Below are 17,877 nucleotides of genomic sequence, written 5' to 3'. Positions count from 1 at the left end.
GGATACAAAGGAAGCCCCCAAGGGTCCAAGGCCCCTTTTCAAGCGAAAGCTAAACTCCACACAGGTTAGGCCCGCCCTACATTTAAGTAAGACATTCAAGGCCACAGGTAGCTCAGGTATTACTTGCGGTTTAGCCTTCAGGACTTCAAAAGACACTCCTCATGACTATTCTGAACTGTCAAAACATGTCCATAAAACCTAACTCAGCCTGGGGACGGGCCCTGTGCTTGTCGCTAACACAGTGACCCCCCCCCCCCCCTTTGCTAGATGCTGGTCGACCTTTGTTGACCTCTGCAGGGTGGCGGGTTTTCTCCCGAGCTGAAATCTATGGAGGCAGGATTTTGAAAAACTGGCGGAAATGCCTCTCTCTGCCGGCTTTTCCTGCGGGAAGCAGCAGAACTGTGATCTAAACTTGGAAAGTGACGAAAGGACATGAACAGGAACTCCAGACATTTCCCAGATACGCTGCCCTTAGGGCTTCATTGTTCTGTTAACACCATTAATTTTTGGAAATAGGTCACATTGGACTTTTAATAACTTATTTCAAATAGAATATCTTCATGTCACATTAGGTGGTTTAGTGTATTGTATGTTTCTTTCTTATCTCCCAATCAAGTTTAGTTTTTGATTACAGATTTCCCACAATAACTGTAACAGAACAGAGCCCCTCAGGTGATCTTAGTCATTCTACAGACGATGACGAAAAACTCACCTGTCTGCCGATTTGCATCAATACAAGTGGTCTTACATCGCCTCAACATCATGCAGCTGAGTCACTGCAGCGTTACACTGATCAGACTCTGTCTGTAGATGTTACAGCTCAGAGTATCAGGTGATACCATGCCGCATAATTAGATCTGCAACATGTCAGTGCAGCACAGGTAGCCTCATAAAAATGCCTGTGGCAAGAGTGACAAACAGTTGTTTGGTGATACTTTCCAAAGTTTATGTCTTCAGTCTCAGATGCCTTAAACAACCGGGCTGATTGCAGATTATGCAGCCCTCAGTGAAATTGTGAATGATAGCTCTGGTATATTTCAGATGTAGTTGCTCCTAGTCTTGCTCTGTCTTGTGCACAGATGTGTGTCACAGCAGAGTGTGATCCTGTGTTGGCTGATTCACCTCCGTGATGACGTAGTGCTTGTGGAAACTGAGGATAAGCAGAAACACACAAGTTTCCTGTCACACAGGCCAAGTCCTGGTTTTGCAATTTGTTTTGTGGTGGCAAATAATTTATACTTTATTCATGAATGTTCATTTAGACCTTAACTTAATTATAATCTTAGTACCTATTGGGTTTATTTGTGCCCTGGTCTTTTTCCTTGTTGGGCTAATATTGGTGCAGTCTAAAATGACATCCGTGCTCCCACTGTGTCTCCTCTTGGAGGTCTCTGTGAGAGCACCACACTGTGGTGACTGCAAGTCTTACAACAGCTAAGTGAATTTGAGACCTGGAAATAGAAGCAGGACTTCACATAAAAGTGTTTCCCTGCCTTGTGTGTAATTTTCAAATGCCATCACACTCATCATAGCATCTTTTTGCTTCCCAGGATGTGTTTGTAGAAGTGAACCAGTCGGGGCCAATCATGGAGCCTGAGCTGAACTGCAGCTCCCACTGTGATTCCCCACTTTGCCTTCATCCACTCAGGAATCAACAGGCAGGAGGGTCTCCATCTTCTGCAGAGACTATGCAGTCTCAGTACGGTAATCCCCCTCTGTCTCTCATGCACACACGACCTCACTTGCACATAAAGACACTTTCTCATGGTGCTGATTCATGCAAATGCCATGAACATACCGACATGCACATTTGTCTGTATGTGTGATTTTATATATAGTGTTTGTGAGTGTATGCATGTGTGTATAGTGTATATATAAATGCATACACACACAAATGGCAGCTCCACACAGTGCTATGTCCGGGCTCATATACGTACACATGTTGGCAGGCATGGTTTAATAAAATCCAGCGTTGCTGAGCAACAGAATATTTCTGCCCCCCCCCCAAAAGGGTAAAAAGCCTAAATTGTTTCAGTTGGGTATGTACTGTAATTTAATATTTTGACTCTGCTTGTAACAAATTCAGACTTAAACCATTAAATTTGACATTTTAAAACTACTGAAATTGGTTTTGATTTTGGTGAGTTTTGGGAATTTCTGTCTGATATCATATGAAATGAAAACATACCACAAGTGTGGTGGTAATCCACTTGAGAGGTCAGTTCAGTGGTAGAGATCCAGAAAGGTAATGGGGAAGGACTAGTGAAGCTATGTTTAGTATCGTCTCAGTCACTGGTGCCTTTAAGAGAGGAGTGTGTGGAGATCAACAACATAAGGCGTGCACCAGAGAGTGTAATGTGACTTTCCAAACAGAAACTAAAGTAGCAGAGACACGGTGTCAGGGAACACAAACGCTCCTCTCTGTGCCACACCACTTAGAAATGCGGTGAGTTATCTCCTCCTCTCTCATTCTGTTTTCTCTCACACTCTATGATGTTAATCTATGCATGCATCAGTCCCAATGTGTAGATATTATCTTCACCCAAGGGGAAGCAAACAGAGAGCTGCACTGTGTTTGCTTGCTAAGATAATGGATTATGTGACAAAGTAACATTTTAATATACTGTTTTATTCTATTTTGATGTCCAAACAACCTCTCTTTATCATTGTCTGTTTAACTCAGCTCACATGAAAACTGTCAGCTAAAATGAAACGTCCTTTGATGAAATGTAACACCATACATTTGTTACTATTTGTGGACACAGACAGCTCACCAGGCACAACTGTTTCTAGCCCTAATAGCGTGGTGGAAAGAAAAAAAAATACAAGGAGCAGAGCCAACTTATTCCCTAAAATCCCACCTGCTTTTCTCTCTGGATGTGTTCCCAGATATGGCTACTGCTGGCAGCGTGCTGTCTAAGGAGCAGCTTCTTTGCCCCATCTGTCTGGATTTGTTCAACCAGCCAGTCTCTACTCCCTGTGGGCACAACTTCTGCAGGGACTGCATACAAGGATACTGGCAGAGTGCTGATCTGTCGCAGTGCCCCATGTGCAAGCAGAAGTTCTACAGGAGGCCTGAGCTCAAAGTCAACACATTCATTTCAGAGGTGGCCTCTCAGTTCAAGAAGTCATTGGAAAAAGATGACAACAACGAAGCCGGTGCTGTGGACCAATATTCGGGCCACAAGGGAGAAGTTTCATGTGATGTTTGCGTCGGGAAAAGAGTCAAGGCTCTTAAATCCTGCCTGGACTGTTTGGCCTCCCTCTGTGAGACTCACCTGGAGCCCCATCATGTTCTAGGCACCTTCAAAAAACACCACCTTATTGATCCTATGATGAACATGCAAGACAGATTATGTAAGAAGCATGAGAAACTCCTGGACCTGTTTTGTAACACTGATCAGACATACGTGTGCCAGATCTGCATCAACGAAGACCACAGGGCTCATCACACTGTTCCTATAACGGATGAGAGCAAAGACAGGAGAGCTCAAATTGAAAGAATAAATGAAGAGGTGGAAAAAATGATCCACAGTCGACTAAAGAAGATCAGCGAGATCAACCAAACAGTTAAGCTCAGCAGAGAAAACACAGAAAGAGAGACCGAGGAGAGTTTGCAAGTCTTCACCAAACTGCTCCACTTTATCCAAAGAGGCCAGGCTGAGGTAGTGGAGGTGATTGGTGCAAAGCAGGAGCAGGTTGAAAGCAGGGGCGGAGGACTCATCTTGGATCTGGAGCAGGAGATCGGTGAGCTGAGGCAAAGACGTGCAGAGCTGGAGCAGCTCTCGTGCACTGAAGATGACCTTTACCTCCTCCAGAGTTTTCCAGTGTTCTCCACACTGCCAGCAATCAAAGACTGGTCTGACACCTACGTAGAGAGTGCTGTATACGTGGGCACGGTGAGGCGAGCGGTCAGGAGAGTGGTGTGTCAGCTAGAGGAGACTGTAAAGGCTGAGATGAGGAGGCTGTGTGAGATCGAAATTCAGAGGGCTCAGCAGTGCGCTGTGGATGTGACTCTGGACCCCAATACAGCCCATCCCAAACTGGTGCTGTCTGAAAACAAGAAACAGGTCTACCACGGTGATGTGGCACTGAGCCTCCCCGATGACCCAGAGAGATTTTACCCTGGTGTTAGCATTTTGGGAAAGGAGGGTTTCTCCTCTGGCAGGTTCTACTATGAGGTCCAGGTGAAAGGGAAGACAGAGTGGGATATTGGAGTTGTTCTTGAATCTGTAAACAGAAAAGGAGGGTGTACACTAAATCCTGAAAGTGGCTACTGGACCCTGGGGATGAGACAGGACAGGAGCTACTGGGCGCTCAGCAGCACTCCCATCTGCGTACCGCTGGTGGAGAAGCCCCAGAGAGTCGGGGTGTATGTGGATCTGGAGTGGGGGCAGGTTTCTTTTTACAACGTGGACTCTGCCTCTCACATTTACTCATTCACAGGATACTCATTCAATGAAAGACTCTTCCCCTACTTTAACCCCCGGCGTAATCATGGTGGCATCAACTCTGCACCTCTGATCATCTCATATGTCAATGTCTAAAATCTCTTTTTTTAAAATCATTTTCAGATCAGTTGGCAAGGCATGATGTTTGTTGCTATGTTTCCCTTAATAAAGTTATGTTTACTCACATGGTCCCTGTGTATGTTTTCTGTTGCTTTTACACCAGAGTGAAAGAATAGAATACAAATACACAATTGTGAATTGTGAATTTCCTGTGCGGATTAATAAAGTATCTATCTAATCATTTAATCAATCATTGAACAGTGTAGATGTATAAAAGCTAGATCTGCAATATTAGAGGTGATATTAAGGGGTTTGTGTGTATGTGCAGATGGTGGTGGAGCGCCCGAGGCGGTCCCTCTCCCCAGTGCTAAGTGCTGTGGTGTGGACGCTGCTCTCCTGTGGCATCCTGCTGGCATTCTGCTTCCTTCTCTTCACCCTGCGCTTCAAAAACAACAGGTACTATGCAAAGTGAAACATACACAGTACATAAACCCAAAGAGACATTTACTGAAATTAATTGTTGTATTTTTATCTTCAGGATAGTGAAGATGTCCAGTCCAAATCTGAACATCCTGACTCTCTTTGGAAGTCTCCTCACTTATAGCAGTGGCTTCCTGTTTGCTGTCGATGAACGAACACACTCACAGGGTGGACCGTCTGCAGCTGTGCTACAAGTAAGCGCCCACATCACTCTCAGTGCTCCATTATATTGTCGGGTAAATCACTGTTAGATAATTACGAAGTGCTTTCTCTCCTACAGGCTCGAATGTGGACTCTTTGTGTCGGCAGTACCCTGGTGTTTGGACCAATTTTGGGGAAGACGTGGAGACTGTACAGAGTGTTCACCCAGCGAGTGCCTGACAAGAGAGTGGTAGGTGTGGTCTTCAGGCCTTGTGCCTTCATTATATTATGAATTATTATTCTTATCAGGTTTTCAGAGCTTATTCTAACCTTTTTAGAAGTTATTTTAATGTGTTTGGTGAATAGTTTTAAATCAGAATTCTGAATTGTGAAGAAGCAATGCAGACACAGGTTGAGAGGGCAAAAGGAAGCATTGGTTAAAAAAAATTAATAAAGACAGCAAATAAAGATGCTTGACAGACATTTTCAGGGCAAGGGGTATGCTGATAGAGTCTGTTTCTTATTCCTAACTTTCATAGACTCCTTAGTCTACATATATTATGTAATGCTCATGTCATATTTTTGGTCTCACTTGTGTTTGTGCCTCTGTTTCTTCAATAGTTAGCAAGATGTCTCAAAATAATGTGAAGAAATTTCAGTAGAAGTTAAGGCCATGGCTCATGGGGCAAAGTGAAAAGTTGTTGGTGTGAATTCAAAAGGTTTTCGAAGAATTTCTTGCCACTACTTTCCAAGATTTTTGAACATTCTATCACATGTATTCTTGCACTTTGTCTTCTTGAACAGATTTAGTACTATGTGCTTTTTCTAACATCTTCCACTATACTGAAGCTTGAGTGTTGCCCCGCACTTGTAAGTTGCTTTGGGTAAAAGGAAATGAATAAATGTAAATGTAATGACTGAGTACTTTGATGCAAAGCTGGATCCACTTTTTGAATTTTCATTGAATTTCAAAGAGAGACTTATGGTATTCCTTAGGTGCCGTCTGACTAGGGTAACACAAAGACATCTCTCAGAGAGTGAATGCATATGGATAGAGATGCTGTACAGATACAGTTAGCTTGTTTTTGATGTGATCTGTGACTCTGCTCTCTGTCTCAGATCATCCGAGACATCCAGCTGATGGGCATGGTGGCTTTGCTGATCCTGGTGGACACGCTGGTTCTCACCACCTGGAACCTCACAGACCCCATCAGGTGTTCACGATCTGTTACAGCTGTTGTCAAGGTACAAATTAATGGTGATTCAGCAAGTTGTAAAACAAGCTATGATTTTGTTTAGTTTGTGATTTTGTGGGAACTATAACACATACTACTTAATTGCTGGCCATTATTTTTCATGGACTGCTTATTGACATAAATTATGATTATTTGATTTGTATGAAATTGCAGGAAAATTTGATCATGTCACTACAAAATCACAAACTCCCTCATCCTCCTACTTTAATGTAATTAATTATAGATTTGTTGGTGACATTGCCAAATATAATGGGGTTTAAACTCACTAAGTGTGTATTGTTTTCTCTGATGTAGGTGGTGGAAAGAGACATTTCCTACTCTTTGTCTCAGTTGGACTCATGTTCCTCTACATACTCAGATCTATGGGCTATCATCATTGCTGTTCAGAAGGTAAGTCCTCTCCATTCAATTCAAATGCAATGATAAAATGATTACTTTGGGCAATGATAACAAGATGCTAAATTACTTCTTTAAACTTTTTAAACTATTAGTCTCAGGTAAAAGAGAGGAATCTTCACATTACCTATGTATTTATATATACTAAAGGGACTTCAGATGATCGAGTTCATCTGTGTGACATAAACAAGATCAAAAAACGATATGTAGACTTAAATCTCTGGCATTAAATGACTCTAGCCCCTGAAATGAAAATAGATGAAGTATACATTTTTGAACGAGTATAATTGTTTGAGGTCCTTCAACCAAAAGACTTTTATTTTGTAAGGACTTAACAAATGTTTTTACCTTGTCTCTGCATCTCTCTGTAGGGTTGTCTTCTCCTCTATGGCACTTACCTGGCTGGGCTGACCAGTAACGTCAGCCACCCTCCAGTCAACCAGTCTCCCACCATCATAACTGCCGTCACTTTGGTCACCCTCTCCTCTGCCGTGGTCGTCCCTGTGTCCGTCTTCTTGCAGGCCTGGCCCAACCTGGTGTACAGCACTGTAGCTGGAGCCATCTTCATCTGCACATTGGCTACTAACTGTATGCTGTTTGTGCCTCAGGTTAGAGGAAAAAAACATGCAGATATACTTAGAAGATGCATGAAATCTCCAAGGAACATGTGTCTCAGAAAAAATCTATTTATTGTAGTTTATCATTAGCCTCTGACATTTTCTTGTTTCTGGGAGAGGAATTTTATATTTTAGGCAGAACTGTCAGGCAGTCGTAGGATACTCTGTCCGGAAAGCAGCAGCAAATACAGACATATGACAAACAGACAGACAAATGACAGATATGTGTATGACTTTCTCTTTAAATTTTGTCAAAGCCAGTAAATAAATATGAGTAATTTTGGTGTCCACACCTCCCTTTTCCATATGCGTGTCAGTTTTCATGTCTATCAGTCTAGTGTGACTCACACAAAAGGTGTTTATGAGTCAAAACTACGTAGGCAGTTGCAAACAGGTTTATGACTCCTTGAGTGTCTGGCAGTGGGTTTATGTTATGATAAAGGAATGCATCTGCAGTGGAGAGGAAGGAAATGTCTGAACAATGAGTAATACACTAAAACACACCTGGTCAAAAGGTCCCATGTCAAATGGTCCCACACCTACTAGTGTGTGTATTTCTATAGCTGAGAGCTGGTGTAATAATCTGTACATGCCTTAACTCAAAATATCATTCTCACCACTATACAGCTAACCCAGTGGCGTCAATTCGAAGAGGATCAGAACAACCCAGGTCAGATGGCCAAGTATTTCAGCAGCCCCAGTAAGAGCCAGCCATCTGTGTACAGCCAGGATGAGATCTACTACCTAATGGGGGAGAACAGCTCCATGAAGAAACTCCTTAATGAGGTACTGCATCAATATTTCACAGAACTACCTGACATTTAATAAGATGGTCTTGTGGGATATTAAATACTAATATTAATTTGTGTGAACACGTGTTATAAACCAAGGTATTGGATTATCCCATAATGCAGTAATGACAGATTTTTGAATTAGTTGTCACTGATCTAGATAACACTTCTCTTTAACGTTATTTCTGGTGGTATCTGCACAAAAGCATAGCTTGTTTTAGCCTATACTACCGCTGTGGCTAATGTTGATCTGTTCACCACTTTGGCCCAGACTAAAATATCTCAGCAACTATTAGACAAATTGTCATGATTTTTTCTCATGGTCCCGAGAGGATGAATACCAATGACTCTGATGAGCCCCTGACTTTTCTTGTAGCGCCACCAGCAAGTCAAAACTTGAATTTGTACAGTGCTTTGGTTTGTAGCAGAAAACCTGCAAAAGTAGTTTTATTCCATCAGCTGTTATTTTGTTTTTCCCAATTTTAGCATGCTAACATGCTAAGTCAAGATGCTAAATATGATAAGCATTATACCTGCTTCACATCTGCATGTTAGCATTGTCATTATTATGCTGATGTCATCATTTAGCTCAAAGCACTGCTAAGCTAAGTACTCTTAGTGTTGCTCTACTTACAGTTGTCTGCTGACACTGATTTTCATACTTATTCTTTAAGCATAAAATTGCTATTCTTGTTAATTCTCTATTCTTCTTTTTCGTAATTCATTTCATGAAGAGATTTCAAAAGAGACAAACAGAAGGAAATGGTGGTGTCTGGAAATAATCCCATTTAAAAACATATTGCCTGACACATTTTATCCTCACTTTTACAATGTTTTTCTTTAAGGGTGTCTCTGTTAGCTAAAACTTGCACTTTGCCATCAAAATGTTATAGCAAGCACTGCAAATTGGCTGGGATTTTTTTTTTTTAATTCACTGGTGTCAAAAATAAATCTAAATGACACCGGCTGTTGTTGACTGTTTTCTCCCAGAGCTTGTCTGTGCAGTTTGTCTCACTTCAAACCATCCACCTCCAGGAAACTGTGCAAATTTTGTTTAGAGGGAGATTTCTCTACCAGTGTTTTTTTTTCTTTCCATCTCAAAATATTCATTCTTGTGTTTGTCACTACAATTTCCAGAAAAATGCTGTGATTGACAGTCTGCAGGAGCAGGTGAACAATGCCAAGGACAAACTCCTGCGGCTCATGTCGGCCAGCCAGCCCTGCGAGGACATGGACTCCTCCGCCACCAACCTCAACTCCTCCTCGACTCAGACCACAGAGCTTCAGTCTGACGGCCCCTCTTCTTCTTCTCTACCTCATAGAGAAACTAAATCTCAACTCTCATCTCCTCGCCTCACTCCTGCTGCTGTTTCAGCACCGTCCTCTGAGCATCACACAACTCCAAACTCCTCAAACCCCATTACTGCTTCCTCCCCTCTCCCTAATGATCTGTATGTGGGTGAAAATCAAAAGAGTGCCTCTATCCGTGGCCATACAGACAATGACACAGAGTCCAGAACAGGGGAGGATCTCGAACAGCCCGTGTCCCTACCATCTTCTGGATTACTCAGGACGGCAGAGGAGACCGTTAACTTTGTCACTTCATTACAATGCCGTAGAGGATTAAACCCATTTCAGGTTGAAACTTTCGGCAATCGCAGTGGCTCAACATCTCAGCTGGGACCAAATGTCAGACCAACTGGTTTTGTTAGCAGCGAACAGTTGCAGGAGATCCTCCAGGAGCTAAGCTTGGATGCAGTCGTTGAAAGTGCGCTGCGATCTCCAGGTCAAACAACCAGAACGCCCTCTCAGCTAAGATTTACAGAAGCCTCCATGCTGTCACCTCTCTCCCTGCGGACACCATGCTCCCCTCATCCGCCTGTTCTCTTCCGCTACCCCAGCATCTCACCCTACGTGATGAGGAAACGGCGGCCGCCCTTCAACTCATCTAGAAGAGGTTTGACCCCTCCTTGCTTCTACACAGGTTGTGGGAAGACAAGGCAAAACTGTGAAAGCCAGAACCCTGGCAAGCGCCATGATGGGGTGACTGTGGATGGTACCCTTCTCCAGGTTCGCAACAGTGACCTTGAGCGAGAAGAGGAGGAGGAGGAGGAAGAGGAGGCACCAGAAAGGCACAGAGTGATAAGAAAATGTCGGAGGTGTGTTTCTAGGTCTCACAGTTGTTCAGCATTGTGTTGTACAGAACACGATCACACACCTCGACCTGATGCAGAAGCGGCTGGTGATAACGAGCAGCACCACAGACACATTAGAAACTCCTGTGGGTACTGGGACTCAGACTCCAGCAGCTCAACAGACTACTGTTACTACCACCGCCCGTACTGTGAGTCTTGCCTGCAGCGGGGCTCGCTCCTGTCCTCTGACAGCTCCTCAGACTCCTCCGACAGCGAGTACGAAGGCTACACCGGCCTCTACCGCTCCCCACACCCAGTGGTATTCAAAGAGGACCTCAAACCCACCTTTGTGTGAACACAGGTTTACTGCACTTTACAGGTTCATCCATTTCCACCACTTGAATTCATGGCCTAAAAATATTGATATCAGCTTTGAGGATAGACAAAGTTGAATTTGCACAAAACTACTGTGCATCTATAATGGGAGATAATTTGACTGTAGCTTTCAATAGGAATGTGTTTTGCATTCTGAATGAAGAGTCGCATTGTGGGACAGAGACTATTAGATTAGATTTGTGAAATATTTTGTAACTCAAAAGCACATAATGCTGTTTACTTTTTAATATTCCTTATGGTCTTATTTGTATATTTCTGCTGTCAGATGAAAACTCTTACATTACAAAAACTACTAAGTCTGACATTTAGAGAACAAATAAAAAAGCCAGAAAGTAAAATTAAAGGTTTCACAGAGCAGTTGAAATGTGCACTATATTAGCTATTATGCAGATTCTATATTTATTTTAATATTTATTAGTAGATGGTTTGGTGTACAGACGTTTCTTTCTGTCTCCTTTTTTTTTAATAGTTTTACATTGTCATCAACATTACTTAAAATGTTGCTATGCCATTTTATTGCATTTTGTTGTTTTGAGTTTGGCTTTAATTTTCAACGCCCTGCATTGTCTATACAGTGCTCTACATTTGTTGTCACATGCTGAGCAATAGGTGAAAACAGGTCATTGATATCACTTATATACATGCAATTTTTTTCTCAGTGTTATTGTCCATATTCATTCAGAGCATGTAATGTGCAACGATCACACTTATCTGTAGTGTATGTCTCATGTCTGTGAGTGAGTGACTGTGTATGAGATAGAGAGAGTGCCCTGCTGCCCTTTGGTCTTCAAGTCATCCACAAGACTTCATGTTCATTCTGCATCTTCTCCTGTTTTATACTATATTTACGTAAGGGTCACCACAGCATGAACAGCCAAACAGAAAGTGTATAAAACACTGGCTTGATGCAGGCCTAGATCAGCCTGCAAGGGGGTAATGGGGGCAAAAAGGAGCCCTTACCAAGCCCTTTCTCACAGTCCCCCAACATTAATCAACACTTAATGACAGATTGGGGAGTTTTCATGATATCTCTGCAACACAGACAAAAACAGAACAGTATACCCTCTCCCCCTCTTGTTTTAAATTTCTCTTTCCTGACTTGCCCTTTTCTCCCTCACTCCCTCCCACTATCTCCTCTCTGTATTTTTTGCTCTTCCTCTAATGGGAAAATCTGTGTTTGCCGGGGGAGGTGTTGCTATGAAGGGAAAACAGCGTCTTCCATTACTTCTGCTCAGCTGCCTGTTTTTGAGACGCTGCTGCTCTCTATTCTGCATATGAACCATTGAAGGGCAGCCTGGGAGAAATTCCCTTTCATATAAAGCATAACGGAGTATAAATAAACCGCACAAAAGACTGACTACCAGCATCATTCTGCATCAGAGGGAAAGACTTCCCTGCAAAGCCTAGATAAGTGACCTGCATTCTGTTTCAGATGAGGAAAACAGGCATATTGAAGAACTGTGGAATAAAAATAGTTGTCATTCAGTCACACACACATTTCTTTCCCCAGATAACACTATAGTCCATGGCTATCTACTATATCATTCAACATTTATTACAAAATGAGAAATAGATGAGGATTAGTTCTCACAGATGTAACCTCAAATCGTTTGTGGTAATCAGAGAAGCATAAAATACATCTAATGAGTTGCCCGTTACAGTGGGTTAAGTTGTAACTAATGGTTTTATTAATGCTTTAGCTAATGCTAATGTTTTGTTGTTCAGTGAAAAGCCATTAATAAGAACATTTTTTGTGGATTGCCAGATTGTGAAAATTCTCTGTGGCTGATTTGACTATTTTGCAATAAAGAGCTGTAGAGGGCTGGGACCAAAGTCCATATTAACAACTTCTGAAGCATTTATTAATGGCAAAATAACAACATTAATAACAGAATTATCACCAAACAGAAATGAAAAACAAAAGCCAAAGCAACTTGGCAACACAAAAGTTTCTCTTGCTGACTGATATTAAACTGATCTATGAATTGAGTAAAGGTTCAAAGGTCTAACTTTACTGCCTTTATGCAATACAAGAATCCACAGTGAAATGCAGTTGTAGGCTCTTCAGTGCAACAAACACAAAATGTACAGATATTAAATTGGAATAGAATCTACACAATATATATATAATATATGAAATGAATAGATAGATAGATATAGGTCATCATACAACTGAGGTAGTAGTGTAACTGACGGTTGTGCAAAGGGAGAAATAATATGGTGATATGCAAAAGAACTGAAAGACATCAAAAATAAAAATAAGGATTAAAAAAAACATTAGTAGAGAGTCGTGGCTACCGAAAACAAACGAAAAATGGTGAAAATAATGATATTAAGTTAAAATGTTAAGGACTGAATTGATATGGTATGTTACCTGGATAAATAGTTATAATGTCAGGACAGCCGTGTACTACATGTTCGCACCTACATTATTATGAATTTAAAAGTGTCGAGGAGATGGGTGGGCTTTTGTAACTAACATAGCAACAGTGCTGCATGACCACCGGTGCACTGTGACAGCTGGGTCCATTTGAACTGACAGTCCGGTTTCCGAGCTCCATTGGCCAACAGAGTCATCAATCCTGGGAGCGGATCCGCCCATTGTCCCTGTTGCGGCGTGGAGAAAAGCCTTTGAAGTCATGAGGGCGGTGCCACGCAAATTATGCCATGTGGTTCTCAAGAACTGCGTTTCTATTGGACCAGGGGAACACTGTTAACGCCCATTTCTGAAGGATACCCTCTCTGATTGGCTAAATCGTCCACCCCAGATTCACCGTTTGCGCGTTCACAGTTTTTCTATTCTCCGTCGCGGGTTACGTCAGAAGCGTGAACCTCCTCACCACGAGAGCGGAGCAATCCCTGTAACCCTTTACGTAAATGGCGTAGCTAAGGTGCGCAGCGACAAAGACAGCGAGCCCGAAACCTATGGGGAAGGAATAAAAAAAGAATTTCAGTACCGTCGCACTCTGTACCTAAAGACCATCATTTTCTGAAGAGCTCGCTGCCCCTGGGGCCTCGGTAGACACACCGAAATTTGACGGCGGCGAGGGCGGATTTTGAGCTAGCGTACAGCCGTTGAAGTCGTAGAAGAAGACTGAGACAACTGGCAGATTTTCCGTTGGACGGTCTGTAGGCTAGGGTATAGCGAGGGAGCCGCCATGGCAGTCGGATCATTGAGCCTCCACATCGGGATATGAAGAGGAACTGCATGTGTCCCGAATCGTCAAGAAAACGCCGCATTTTCCCGTGATCCGCACCGGATCAGCACTCTTTAACATCTGAACTCGCCCTTCTTCATCTTTGCGAAACTGATTCCGCTTCTCCAGAAAGAAATCGCAGTTGGTTTTAATCGGGGGGCCACAGGGAGAGGCCAGATTCATGACTATTTTAGTCCGAGACGTGTCTTCAAAGGCCCGCTGAAAGAAAACCTGGAGCTCTAAGGAAGAAAATGATGCTCTGATTGACCGCTGGGGAAAAGAAAGGGTAGTTTAATAGGTGATACGAACTAGTGTGAAGGATCGTGGGATAAAGGGGATCTCTTTTCTGCCTACCCTCCCTCTGTGTGAATTACAGTGATATTCATTTACTGGCACCCTCTTTGGATGAGAAGGGTCAGAGAATCGATCAGCCCTGCCGTTTAAGCAAGTCACCGTCTCCCGAGTCGAGAGAATCAAAGGGATTGGATCATGTCGGGTCGGCCCAGGACCACATCCTTCGCGGAGAGCTGCAAACCAGTGCCGCAGCCCTCTGCTTTCGGCAGCATGAAAGTCAGCAGTAAGTACACCACTGTAATTCTAGAGTAGCCTACCTTTCCCTGCATGCACAAGGCCCAGTATGGGCTGCATACCCCCTGCTAAATGTCTCCTCACTAACCAGGCTGAAAATGTGTCAAGCGAGTATGATGTTAGCTTCGGATAGCTTAGCCCTGTCATATATCTGTGTCACTGGCTGAGATTGGCCGGTGTTGAGTGGCACGCACACACAAGCACGCACACACCGCTCTGCCTCGGTGTGAGAGCACACCGCTGCGCCGTGATGCGCCGCCCTGGGGCCGGTCAGCCTGGCCGTGGGGTTTTAGCAGGCCGCGCCGGGCAGTGCCGGGCCAGAGGAAGGTAGTGTTGGCACGGGCCCAGGTCATAAACCAAGCCCTCTCCCTTTACTGCAGATCCGGTTTGATTGTCGTGCATTTCAATGTAGATCAGATCTCATAGCGGCATTACTGAACAGCACCAGCCATATGCGTAATAGGGTTAAAGCGATAGGGCCGGCCTATTACGCAACTGTCAAAGCGGAAGGTGCGCCCATAGTTGACTCGGGCGAAACTGACGTGATCCTGGAGAGGGCTGGTTTCACGGATCCTATGCTCTGTGGGCCGTGTCGAAATCAGACGTCGCGACGGCTGGAGGGAGTGTGACACACGGTGTATCCTGTTCATGAGGTGGCACCGTGGCGGAGGCTGGTTATAGACTGGCTGCAGAGATGTAGCCATGCGACTGCCCAGGCCCTACCTGATGAGGTGGGGAGGCTGGCAGTGCTGGTCCACTGAGAAATCGTTTAATTTCTGTTTTATGTGATCTCTGCTAGGCAGATTGCACTCATTTCTTCTGGCATCTTACTGTATTTTATCCCAGTGTAGTAGTAGAGCTCCATCTTTATTTATATGAGACTATACATCATTTGGGAATTTAACTTAAAATGACACATCTTAATGCTTTCCCTGTCTACAAGTTTGCATTACAGTTGCATGACACAAAAATTACTTTATTAGACTGTTCTAGCTTAGTGAAATGAATTTTTAATCATAATATTCACATTATTAATGACTGATGACTGTCCTGGCTGGAAACATCTACCTACCTAGCTACACCCTTTTCTAATCTTGCATGTAGACATACATTGGGCGTGTGTGTGTGTGTGTGTGTGTGTGTGTGTGTGTGTGTGTGTGTGTGAGGAAAAAGTGAGGCTGTTAAGGAATGTCGGTGGTGCTCTGGGGATGAGATGTGATCACGATGTGTGTTAGTGGGGTGAGGCCTGAGGCTGAGGCTCTCCTCTGGGCCTTGGCACTGGAAACCACTTAGTGGACTAGGGCACACACACACACACCCACACAAGCAAAAAGAAGCACTCCCAACCCCAACCTAATACACCTCTTGCCCCAGATATGGGTGTTGAAGCTTTGGTGTATTCCTGTCAGTGTGGATCATTCATGGTTATGTTGCTGTTCAAAGGAAAACGCTAACCACCATAAGAAATATTGTGCTGGTCAGTGTGTTGGCTAAAATGTAAGAACTCTAGGACTGAGAGTCTTTGGCCTAATTGTTGTGCTGAATGAGCAGAAAATGTGAGGCTGACCTTGTCGTCTTAAAATTGCATGAGTTGTACTCCGTATTTTGCTGTGGTTTCGCAACCTGAAAATACTTTTCTCCAAGAGACTCATCTGGTAAGTCAGTACATCGTTATCAGTCATTAAAAGGCTGAAGATGGAATTGCCCAATTACCTGGGTGTTAAATGATCTAATTTCAAGAAGCAGGTGGTGTCCAGCCCCTTAGAGAAAAGTAGAGTATTTGATTGCTCAGTTGTCCCCTGTGGTTAAAATTTTACTACATGAAATGTTTTACATAGTGATCTCTTCAGCCATTTTTTACATAAGAAGCATAGGGAGATTCTGACAGCAGGCAAGAAGGTTGGTTTAATTCAAGAAAATGTGAGTGTTTGAAGGAAAAGTCTGCTCGTTTTCACTTACGGCTTTGTTTGTCTACTTTCTGCCGTTATGAAGATCGATTGTGTTCAAAAAGTTGATAGTTTCGGGTACTGATGCCGGTGGGTTCCCATACTTCTTAACAGTTTTAGACATTAGGTCCAATAAAAATTTAACTGAACTATTTTTTGTGCCATTCACGTCTGTGGAGCTGCCAAGAAATCAACTGGTTCAGCCAGAGGAGGAGTCTAATTGGATAATTTATGGGCCAAAATACAAGGAAACCAGAACAACTTTGCCTGCTGAGCAACTTTCGTTGGTTTGAATGATGTGGCACAGTCAAATCACTCAGTTCACTTAATACATACAGAGTTATGTGGCTGTGTAACATATTTTAACACAATCCACTGTAATCATGGTAAGGACTGGGACAAAAAGACACTTGTTGTACTAATCAGACCTCTCCTGCTGTAATGGCTGGCACAGACCCTCTACGTTTGTAGATAGACAGATGTACATAATAGAAGCAGTTTCACTTGCTGGCTGAAATAAAACCTTATCACTAAGTACAAATTTAAAATTGTTGTGAGACTGCTGATTATTTTCGTTGATTGATTGAATAGTGAAAATGCCCATTTTGAACTCAGAGATGGAGGTGATGTCCTCCATTGGCTTGTTTTGACTGATCAACAGTCACACACCCAAAGTTATGAGGAAAACAACACATTTTCACATTTGAGGAGCTGGAACCAGCAAAGTTTTTAAACCATTAATTGATCATCAAAATAAATTTTCTGTTGAATTGAATGATGCACTAATTGTTTTATCTCTACTCACTTCCAGATTACTTACTTACTTTTGCTGAAAATAATGGTTTCCCAGTCAACAAGTGCCAACAGAAACTTATTTCAAGTAATAAGACATACTCATGAAAAATGGCTGCTGATTGTGCTTTGGACTGAATTTATATAACAACACGTTAGTTTCTACTTGCACTTGTTTTTTTTCTTTCTCCTCCATGTCACCGTGTGTGTGAGTGACTTGACTGATGATCTCAAGCAGCTGAAGCCAGCCTCCTTCACAGGCGACAGAAACATACATATACATATACATATACATACATACATTCACACCCTCATGAGCACTGAGGTTTTGTTTTTTAGGATGAGGCAGCTGGCCAAAAACAATAAGTGACTTGTTTAGCATTTCAAAGCCACAGCTCTCTCTCCGTCATTCCCTCTCTTCTCCCCTTTCATTTCTGCCCCTTTCTCACATTTAGCAAATGATGATGGGAACAAAATGAACTAATTACATCCTTTGATTCCAAATGAAACAGCAGGACTTGCAGACAAGAAAAAATCTGAATCACTCAGGATTTAACAGTGAGCTGAATATTGAGGGGAACATACACGAGATGATGATCAATCTCTGCTTGGTCCACTGGGTGTTGTCGAT

At 42.9% G+C, this 17,877-nt stretch overlaps 3 protein-coding genes across 6 annotated transcripts in view; all 3 read left to right on the top strand.

Moving 5' to 3' along the window:
- The first annotated feature begins 1,554 nt into the window (after positions 1–1,554).
- Positions 1,555–12,570, top strand: gpr156 (G protein-coupled receptor 156). Its single transcript, XM_018678272.2, is given in 10 exon segments — positions 1,555–1,634; positions 1,636–1,704; positions 4,840–4,967; positions 5,050–5,185; positions 5,272–5,382; positions 6,252–6,377; positions 6,683–6,778; positions 7,156–7,392; positions 8,029–8,187; positions 9,330–12,570. Coding segments are annotated over 10 exon segments (2,463 nt in total). The 5' UTR covers positions 1,555–1,586; the 3' UTR covers positions 10,683–12,570.
- LOC108884412 (E3 ubiquitin-protein ligase TRIM11) lies at positions 2,237–4,640 on the top strand. Its single transcript, XM_018678273.2, has 2 exons — positions 2,237–2,446; positions 2,890–4,640. The coding sequence occupies exon 2, from the start codon at positions 2,892–2,894 to the stop codon at positions 4,545–4,547; it is 1,656 nt and encodes a 551-aa protein (XP_018533789.1). The 5' UTR covers positions 2,237–2,446; positions 2,890–2,891; the 3' UTR covers positions 4,548–4,640.
- Positions 12,571–13,566: 996 nt separating the features above from the next.
- The window catches only part of gsk3ba (glycogen synthase kinase 3 beta, genome duplicate a), a 29,589-nt gene continuing 25,278 nt past the window's right edge, over positions 13,567–17,877 (top strand). Inside the window, exon 1 of one of the 4 annotated variants that reach the window (XM_018678278.2) lies at positions 13,567–14,497. In XM_018678278.2, the coding sequence (XP_018533794.1) occupies positions 14,410–14,497 (88 nt within the window). In that variant the 5' untranslated portion in view covers positions 13,567–14,409. The remainder of the gene's footprint in view (positions 14,498–17,877) is intronic. The other 3 variants (XM_018678276.2, XM_018678279.2, XM_018678277.2) reach the window with 3 other exon arrangements.

This window comes from Lates calcarifer, linkage group LG1, assembly GCF_001640805.2.
Source record: "Lates calcarifer isolate ASB-BC8 linkage group LG1, TLL_Latcal_v3, whole genome shotgun sequence".
Lineage (NCBI taxonomy): Eukaryota > Metazoa > Chordata > Actinopteri > Centropomidae > Lates > Lates calcarifer.
The sequence above is the reverse complement of the archived record's forward strand: the minus strand, read 5'-3'. Positions and strand labels throughout refer to the sequence as shown.